Raw genomic sequence first — 10,291 nt, forward strand, 5'->3', positions numbered from 1 at the left:
AGAATGCAGCTGTTGAAAGAAAAAAGGTTGCCCATCCTTTTTGATAAACATTTTCCATATTTGAAACTAACATGTCTTTTTATCGGGACACAAAAAGCTTTGGAGAACTTACATGTGCCTGAACTGGTATGTAAAACTGATTTTGGGTATGAAGATGGTCTGTAGATGCACAAGTTTTGTGTGGCAGTTTTGATGAACAAGGTCGCTCAGTCTTGATTCCATCCTGTAAATATCCTTCTTGTTCAACTTTTCTTCGCATAGTGGAGTTCCAATGATTTTTTATTGAATTGTCAGTCCTAAATAGATCACAGGACACAATCCCAGCCAAAGTTAAGTAATTTAAGATCACACTGATTTCAATAGATGAGCGTTAATCACCTGACTAACTCTTACTGAAATAAATGAGACATGAAAAAATGGACTGCCTTCAAGTTGATTCTGACTTATGGCGACCCTATGAATAGGGCTTTCATGGTAAGTGGTATTCAGAGGTGGTTTACCACTGCCTTCCTCTGAGGTTGAGAGGCAGTGACTGGCCCAAGGTCACCCAGTGAGCTTCACGGCTGTGTGGGGATTACTCTGGCTGCATTGTGCCCAAAATGTAGAAATTATGTTCATTATCTGTTGCATTGATCTGAGAACGCAGCTAAGCAAGTTAATTAAAATAGAAACGATGGGGGAAATACTGAATTTAAAGAAGGAAAGATACGTTTCAAGACTTTCCTAACTTAAAAAGGACACTTAAAATACTACTAAAAACAGTGTAATAATTCTGTGAGAGGAACTTTTTTTCATAACAATAGAAAGGACCAGGGGGCGGGGAGGGGATGGGATCCAAGTGGATTCTTCCTAACAGAGACTTGCACAAATGGATTTTTAAAATATTTCTCTTCTTCCAAAAGCCAGGGCCAAAGACATAGAAAGTACTACTACCGAAACTTCAGACTTCATTTTCAAGATCAGTTTGCTATGTGGCAGGTGGGGGTTGCTGTTATTAAATAACTAAAGCCCCTTGAGAGTATAGGTGAAATCCAATGTTGCAGTTCCATCACATTAACAGTTTTTGACCCAGTGGATGCTCCGCTAACATAGGTCGGGAATGTGTTTTTCACCAGTTCCCATTTCCTACTATAGCCTCTTGCACCCCCTGAGATTTTGGATTCCAGCCTCAGAGTATTTGTTTATCATTTGGACTGTAGCCAAGTATTAGAAGGAATTTATATTATTTTGACTGTCCCAAATGCAGCATTAACAACTACCTGAATTATATAGCAATATAATTAGCAATATAAATCAAAACAATGGAAACTGATCATACCATGCACTTTCCCCACATCAAATCAGTGGTATAATTTGTGAATAAAAGAAACCTGCCAATATGAACAAATAACACAGACTTGAAAGCTTCAAACTCTTTTTATAAAACAAAAAGACATTTAAGAAAAATGGCTGAAACAAGTACTGATGCCAAGGGCTTATACTCAAGCACTTCCTTGTACAGGAGTAAAAAAATCAGAGTAGCAGTATCCAGAGTACATACCTTACATTAGACCTGTTCATACACATATCACTCTGATTTTATTGCTCCTGCATACAGCCCCACTTCAGTCTTTAAATCATATCATGCTGTTTTGGACACGCATTGGTGTGAAGGTACACTCTGCAATCCAGATTTAAAATAACTCAAAATACAAGATAAATTGCAGAGGAGAAAAAGACAAAAGAGAGAAGGTACACTGTATAAGCATACCATTTGTCATTTCTTCACCTACAAACCCTGCAAAAATCCACTGGGTGGTAATCATATTTCTTAGATATTTTGCCTAGTTCCCCTTTTGTGTAAAAGTTTTCTTTTAATCAAATCCTCCTATCCTGAATCTGGGAAGCACATGTGCACTTCAGCCCTGCAACAGGAGAAAGAGATGCTGCAATAGCAAGCAACTGTACAGATGTTTGAGGAAACTAAAAGGCGCTCAGCAGATTGCTGGCTGATTACTAATCTACCAAACTCTTTTTGCTTTTTTAAGCCTCCAGAAAGTGGCTGGGTGATGGAATCATACTTGCCCACAAATAAATGCAAGCAAAGATTTCCTCATCCAAATACACACATCATCAGCTTAATGAGCCTGGCTGTGGGAACTACTAGGGATTGCTCTGCATCCTCAAGAGTAACCTAGACATGAAGATTAGATCAGATCATTAGCCAGGCACGGGGCCTTCAACTGCTATGGCACAGTTTACTGCACAAAAATGTTGCTAGTTAAGCCATGATGTAGAAGAGGGTGGAGCTTCTTGCACATGCTAATCGAGGGGCGGTAGGAGGACAGTTCAATTATTTTGGTATAAGCATCAGAAACCTAGAAATAACTGCATTGACTGCTTTTTGTGCACATGCACACACACAGTAATGTGATTTTTTAAAATTAAAAAAGTACCTTCCAGGAAGCAGCTTTGCAATTTCAGCCCACCGATTTCCCAAACGTTTGTGAGCTTCATAGATGATTCTGTCCTCTTCTTCTGTCCATGAAGATTTCTTTACCTCAGGATTAAGGTGATTGTGCCACCTCTCTCGACATTGCTTCCCAATTCTTCCTTTTAAGTGTTTTGCAATTAAAGACCAGCGCTTTGGACCATATTTCTGAACAAGCTCAATAACCTGGAATACAAATTCAACAGCAACAAATTAGCTGGTAAGATAAAAATAGGCACATTCATGATAAAGATGCAGAGAATCTCACTTGCACTCATTTAGGTTATCTGTACCTGAAAAAATAATAACACTGAAATAGTAAAAGACTGTGTCAAACCTAAAAACAAGATGATAACAGATAATTATATTCCAAAGGTCCCAAAATGCAGAGTGATGCAGCCATCATATTTCTTAATTTGTACAGTATCCAACAAAAAAAAAAGCACATACAATTCAAAGAAAAATCTGAAAGTAGATTTCAGAATTCCCTTCCAAATACTGCATGACCAGGGAAAGGGTGAGATTAGAAGAAGTTTAATAAGTAAGAAAAACAAATTTTTATGTTTTTAACACAAAGCTAAATACATGGCTACTGTATGTTGGGAACAACTGGTAAGACTGGCTTATAGAAAAAAAATCAATTTAGGAAAGGATTTAATCAGTTTAATTTAAATTTTAATTAACGTCCAAGTATGTTTTGTCACTTTCACATAGAATTTCATTATTACAGAAACACCATGTTAAAATATTTCTTTTTAAAAAAGAAATGTATTAATAATTCAGTGGGGAAGGAACAATAAGACACTAGTGCAGGCTTTAAAATTTCTGTGTGGTTAAGGACAATGGTACGAAGATACACAACAGAACTCTTAAGTGCACAATACTGGGATTGCAAACAATTCAATTTTTCTTTTTTAAATTAACACCCTACCCATCCTACATCTGAGACACCCATAAGACAGGACAGGACAGTGTACTCTTGGCAACAATATTGTGCTCTAAGGAAAAGAATTGATAATCAGGAAAATTATAAATCAGTTACCCTCTGATCTTCTTCCTTAGTCCAGGGGCCTTTAATAAGTTCTGGATTTAGGACTTTCTGCCATCGATGCTGGCACTGAAAATCAGAACGATTCTGCAGAAGAATGGAGAAAAAAATCTCTGTTTTATTCTGATTCAAGACTCCTTAAGGTTCCAATATATATGCAGAACTGGTTTGTTGTTTGACTTCTTTACATATGTAACATGCTGACCTATATTTTTTGAAAGCTAACTGTTGTGTATCTTTGCCTATTCAAACCAGCTGGTGAATATGTGACTTTTGAACACTTGTACTTTAAGTAAGAAAAATCTCATTAAATACTTTTTACTTACTTGTAGATGACTAGCAATAAATGTCCAATCACTTGTACCATGCTGTTCTACCAGTTTCTTCAGCTTTTCATCCTGTTAATGAAATATTTAAAAGCTTATAGACATATGACATTAGATCCAAACATAAAGGAAAAAACAATCTGGTTAATACTCACCTCATCACGTGTCCATTTTACTCTATTACATATCTTCTTTGCACCTTTTTGTTGTGGCACTTCATAGTCATGATCTGCATAGTGAAGGTCATCATCATCTTCCTCACTGCAAAGTGCAAGCTAATATTAAGTTAACATTGACAGTGAAACTATGCTTACGTAACAGCTCAAGAAATCCCACATATAATCTTTGAAAACACAATTTTTTGCAACTTTCAGTGCATTGTTCTCAATTGGCAGATCTGGCTACATAAAACACTACTAGAAGCAACAAGATCAAAACGTCTGGAGAGAACAAGTCTGAATTTCTAAAATATCTGTGATCAAAACAAATATTACTTAAATGGCATGTTTTAATGTCATGCTTGGGATTCTCCACTTCTTTTTTTCTTTTTCTTTTTCTTTTTAAAGACAGAAAGCAGTCACGGATGGCCCAATCCAACTGAGATGGGAAATGGCAGGAGCATTTTTCCTGTCTTTTTTTCCCTTGACACCCCCAGCTGACCCTTCCCTCCTGCACTGTGATCCTGATCTAGATCAGGGCAGGAAGAATACATCATGATTGCTTTCAGTAAAGAGAAGATGCGGAGCATCCACACAAAGAATTCAAACATGCTATTAAAGCAGGATCTCATTTGGTCCCAAGATTAATAAATGGGTTTCTCATCTTAGCAAAAACCAATTTGTTTTAGTTACCATTTTTAACAATAAGGTCAAAAATTGTTTTTTGCAAAATCACACATGTGAGCCAAGAGACCAGACTGCTTCAAAAGTGGCATTTTCCTACATGGAGATACCTTTGCATAGGGGAAAACATCATGCTGTTTTCTACATGGAAGTTATTTCTATGTAAAACAAAATTCATGTTGTGAGGTTGGCTTCAAATTGCATTAAGTTGGAAACTCATGTTTAAAGAAAAGAAATAGGAAGCAGATTGTCATCACCCTTGTACCTCTTTGAGATCTGTGCGCCATCTACTGGCCTAATAAAATACTAAGTTCAATACTATTGGGTGTTGCCATCACAATTTTTATCACATTTGCAACATACTCTTTCTTCTTAAAAAAAGCAGGGTACACAGGAGTATAACAATTAAAGCACAGAAAAAGTCCACTGGCTTTTCACCTCCATCCTTTTTACAATATCTGTTTATGACACAAACTTAATGCCAGCAGAATATTCAAGTTTACAGTCTTCAAAGAAATAGCATCTCTCATCTCAAAGTTGGTTATATTAATGAACTAAAACTTTCTAAGCAAAGAAATCAGTAAGATCACTATCTCTAGGAGTGTTATTTTTGTACAGCAAATTGATGTTATCCCACTGAGCAATTGCAGGAAACCTTCATAGCGTATGTTAAGAGGATCTGGAAAAACAGGTTTTTCAGTAAGATTGTCCTGGATATTTTATAAAATAAGAAAAAGTAGCTAATTTTGGACTTGTGAATAACATTTTAAGATGAGCATGTTTCAGCTACTACTTCCTTTTCAAAAATGTTTTCCAAAAAATTGACAGTACTTGAAAGACATAAGGTAACCAAAGCACTATGCTGTTTTAATTACAAACAAAAAGGTGAACTACTGGTTTATTTATTTATTACATTTATGATGAGAGCCAGTGTGGTGTAGTGGCTAAGGCGTTGGACTATGACCTGGGAGACCAGGGTTCAAATCCCCACACAGTCATGAAGCTCACTGGGTGACCTTGGGCCAGTCACTGCCTCTCAGAGGAAGGCAATGGTAAACCCCCTCTGAATACTGCTTACCATGAAAACCCTATTCATACGGTCACCATAAGTCAGAATCGACTTGAAGGCAGTCCGTTTCCACTGGTATATGATAGCCCCCTGGACATCTAGCTGGTTTGGCACCACTGGAAACTTTAATGCCAGACAGAGTACAGATGTATATGTGTGCAGAGTTATAGAATCAGGTAGAAGTGGTTAGAGTGTTGGACTGGAACCTGAGAGACCAGGGTTTATTTACTATTATTTATTTTATTTCTTACATTTACATCCCACTTTTTCTCCAAGGAGCTCAAGGTGGCATACATAGTTCTCTTCTCCCCCATTTTATCCTCCCAACAACCCTGTGAGGTAGGTTAGACTATAAGGCAGTGACTGGCCCAAGGTCACCCAGTGAGGTTCATGGCTGAGTGGGGATTCAAACCCTGATCTCCCAAGTCATAGTCCAAAACCCTAACTACTACACCACACTGAGTTCAAATCCCCATTCAGCCATGAAGCTCACTGAGTGACCTTGAGCCAGTCAGCGTATCAAACGCTAACCTACCTCACAGGGTTGTTATAGGAATAAAACCGGGAAGGAGAGAACCATGTTTACATGCCACCTTGAGCACCTTGGATCAAAGGTGGGAGATAAATGTAATAAATAAATAAAAGCTACAGACATTGAGGAATGGAGATATTGTATTGGGATAATGAAAAAGGGACACTATCTATGATGTATGTTTTTTAAAAAATATGTTTTCTAAGTTTACACTCTCCACATTTCCATGGCCCCCATCTAATTCAGGCAAAGGGCCTTTATGGAGCCAAATACCTGTAGTTCATAGGTTGCTTAGCCCTTGATGTGAATATGAATGTCATCGTAACTCCCAGTCATCAGAGGCTACCTTTTATACATTGCTGGATGCCTTACTTGGTATGACATTTGTTCCATGATATTAATTCAAGTGAGACAAATAAGTTATACTATACTCTTCCAATGCAATATAAATATGCAGGATTAAAGAAACTGAATGAGTATGTGATATAGATAGACACACACACACTAAATATACATACCTCATACATACTAGTCTTCTCTGTATGCGCTTACTGTGATGAAGACTTTTTTTTTCTGAGACCCTGATGAGAAATACTTAATTTCCCATGTGTATATGATGAGCAAATCAATGGACATCTGTCAAGATGCCATGTGCTAGGGAACATGGCTCCATTTGGATATGTTTTCTTACTACAGATAAAGCAGCCTGTACATATTTTTAATATGTTTCTAAAGCTTTTTTTTTTATAAAAAGATGTTTTTAAAGATGTTTTGTTTTTATATATATATTAAGGATGTTTTGTTTTAATATATTTCAAATTTTATTTTTATAGTGTTTTAGAGTGTTTTTAAGTGCTTCTGTTTGCTGACTGGGCTTCTACTGGGAGGAAGGATTGGATATAAATCTAATAAATAATAATATTATTCTCACTGAGAGAGATGCATACACCAGGTTATTCAAAATAGTCCCTAGAAATGTGGCTACTATTTGTATTCAAGTTATTTCTAAATTAAACACAAAAAGTGGTTTACAAACTAGCTCCAAACCATGGTTTGACAATTCCCCAACAATGGTCTGCAGGTAGCCTCTGGTTTGGACATAAAAAACCAGCCAAAGAAAGCACTTTAAAGCTCTACTTTGTAATGTGGTATGATGGGACTGACCTCTAGGCATACAATTATAAACCTTATGTTATGTATGCTGATAGCTAGATGCAAAAATGTGGGATAGTTGTTGGACTCTTGTTTCTTCTTTTGTTGTTTTTCGGATAAAAAATAAAAGCTTTGGAAAAAACAAAACTACACCATAGTTTAACTAAGTAAACCACTTTTGTGCTACATTTGGACCAGGCCAAGGTCTCTCATTTTAAACAAAAATCCATTTACGTTAGATCTACAGGCTACCCATATTTACTTGGAAATAAATCCCACTGATTTCTAAAGGCACTTACTCCCAAATAATTGGCATAAAATAGAAGCCTAAAATTTCTAGGGTTGCAAATAAAACAATATAACTAATAAATACAGGTTTGAAATTGAGCCAACACATGTATGCTTGTCCACACACGAGAGAGAAGAGGTGCAGAACTACAGACCAATTCAAACTACATTGACAAAAAAGTCAACCCAGTTTCAGTCAGGCAAAACACAGGTTAAGTAGTTGCAGGAGTTGGTCCTCATTTTACTGGACCAACACAAGAGCAGAAAAGCAGTTCTACAAGTGCCAAAGCCATTAGCACATTATTCTGTCTATCTAAACTACATTTGTAAGACCCACTGTTACCTTTATTAGTACACTAGTACTTTCAGACTAGGTTTTTCTCCAACCTAGATACTCAGTTTAATATTGTACACAAGCTATCAAAACCATAATGGAAATCTTACATGTTTTGTTTTGAGGTCTGTATGTTATTCCTACAATCCCACAATGTGTAGATATTTGAATGATTTGTTACAGAAATACAAAAAAAGTTTAGAGTAACACATGCTGTACATGCCTTTATATGCAAGCAAGCCTCTTTGGTTTCTTTGTCAAATCTTTAAGTAACTGAAGGTCAACATGATGTGGCTTTCCTTCCCTGTTGTAATTATTCTCCTCAAACAATATTTAGCTGATTTCCATCATATTTTCCCAAGGAACTAAACATAAGGTCTAATTTAATAACAGCTGTACAGAGGATTCACTCTTCTCACACACAGAAGAAAAACTACAGGAAGAAAAAGGGACACTGAAGTAAAAAGCAAGAGGAGAAATGCCAGGATAAGAGGGCATGAATTGCCAATAAGAAAGTTGCTTTTGTACTTGTTATGCGAGTCAGCGGCAAAACACAAAAACAAAGAAAATGAGATGAAGCACAGAGGGCGGTATAAATTAGGAAAGGGGCGGGGAGAAATCTGAATATTAGAATACTGCTGTAGTTTGGGGAGGGATGTTCAAGTGAAAAGATTATCAATGAATAGATGACAGAGGGATCTGTGTCCCCCTCGTACCGTGTAAATAACGGCGTTAGTAATATTGTCACAAAAATGAGAGCTTGCATTGGAAAGATACAGATCAAGGGACTAGGGTGCAAGAGTGAATGGACCAAAGGATCGGATTTTCAGGGCACGTTGAAACGGAGTGAACATCTCCTGAGGAGATCTGTGGAGATGGCAGGAGGGCTGTCAGGAGTCCCCTGTTCCTGCGGATAGGCTGGCCTGGCTTCCCCTACCGTAAAGAGTCAGACAGGACCCTGCCGGGGCAGGAGATGCCAAGGGGAAGAGCGGGAGGATCTGCGCGGACTCACCTGCGCGGCCTCTTCGCCATCCTTGGAGCGCACCATAAGGCGAGAAGAAGGGAGCGGGGATGTCACCACCAAGGGCGCTCACACAACCGTGGCAGGCGGGCACTCCCCGGGGGACTGACTTTTTAGCCCCGGCCGCGCCTTGCCCCCCACATGGGGGACATGGCTCGACACCCAGCCCAAGCTGGCGGGGAAAGGGGTTGGAAACCGGGCTCCAAGTGCCCCTCCTGTGGCCTTGTCCAGCTGTCACTGCTCGGATCTCCTCCAGTAGGGCTTTCCTTAGGCGATGCCGCCGCCGTCACCCTCGCTGGCTTTTTTGTCCCTGCCGCCGAATCTCGCGCCCAGCTTCTTTCCAGAGCCACCGTTTGAATCTGCGCACGCGGACTGCCACCCCATTGGCTGCTCCAGCAAGCACGCGACCAAGCGGGGGGAGCTGGTGCGAGGGAGGAAAGGGAACGGCCAGTAAGGGAAGAAAGGTGGCGGGATATTGAAGGGGTCGACGACGGAGGAGAAGCCGAGGGCGGGCATAAGGGCAAGGCATGCTGGGGGATAGAGTCTTTTCCTCTTCTAGGGCTTGTGAGAAACAAAAAAAAAAAAGGCCAGTTTTGAATGTCAGCAGCCAAAGTCAGCTCATGAATGCTAAGCTCAAAATGCCATTTGCTATCTGTCCTGCTTCAGCCTGTTACACCTCTTCCCCTTCTCCATACATTAAACAGAGAGAGAGAGAGCGAGCTTCGGTCTTGCCATCTCACCCGCTCCTGCTATTGATAGACATGGGTCACTCATCGACTTTTTCAGTAGAGGAGAATTCTGTTAAGTAACGATTATACCATTGCATTCAAAACATGAAAGGACGCCAGTAGAAAAGGGAGGCAACAGCAAAATTTTGAACAGATTTCTACCCTTGAGGTAAGAAAATAAAGTCTCCTTCGAGCCGGAATCGAACCAGCGACCTAAGGATTTCCATGTAAGATAACACTTCTACAGTCCTCCGCTCTACCAGCTGAGCTATCGAAGGGACGCTAAGGTTCGTTTTCTATTTTCTGTATACAGAGTTTCAGTAGAAGTTACCGTGAAGCGAGAATCATAAGTTTCCAGTTTGTAAGAATTTACAAGCTATGAGTGTATATATATATATAATTAAATATCATTTATAGAAAAATTAATTAAGATTAAAAGAGGAATTTTTAGACCAGTTCCTACGGTAATACATGTAACTGC

General features: G+C 38.9%; 1 protein-coding gene and 1 non-coding gene across 3 annotated transcripts in view; both read right to left on the minus strand.

Moving 5' to 3' along the window:
* The window catches only part of MYBL1 (MYB proto-oncogene like 1), a 34,632-nt gene extending 25,094 nt beyond the window's left edge, over positions 1-9,538 (minus strand). For both annotated transcript variants that reach the window (XM_061600433.1, XM_061600424.1), the window contains exons 1-6: positions 9,074-9,538; positions 4,000-4,105; positions 3,845-3,916; positions 3,513-3,605; positions 2,436-2,656; positions 113-296 (exon numbers count right to left, since the gene is read on the minus strand). In XM_061600433.1, coding sequence (XP_061456417.1) covers positions 113-296; positions 2,436-2,656; positions 3,513-3,605; positions 3,845-3,916; positions 4,000-4,105; positions 9,074-9,093 — 696 coding nt within the window. In that variant the 5' untranslated portion in view covers positions 9,094-9,538. The remainder of the gene's footprint in view (positions 1-112; positions 297-2,435; positions 2,657-3,512; positions 3,606-3,844; positions 3,917-3,999; positions 4,106-9,073) is intronic.
* A 457-nt stretch (positions 9,539-9,995) lies between these two features.
* On the minus strand, positions 9,996-10,088 carry TRNAY-GUA (transfer RNA tyrosine (anticodon GUA)). Its single transcript has 2 exons — positions 10,052-10,088; positions 9,996-10,031 (listed from the first exon to the last, which is right to left on the minus strand). It is a non-coding gene; the product is annotated as a tRNA-Tyr (tRNA).
* Between the last annotated feature and the right edge of the window lie 203 nt (positions 10,089-10,291).

The sequence above is a fragment of the Rhineura floridana genome, chromosome 1 (assembly GCF_030035675.1).
Source record: "Rhineura floridana isolate rRhiFlo1 chromosome 1, rRhiFlo1.hap2, whole genome shotgun sequence".
In the NCBI taxonomy this organism is placed as follows: Eukaryota; Metazoa; Chordata; class Lepidosauria; order Squamata; family Rhineuridae; genus Rhineura; species Rhineura floridana.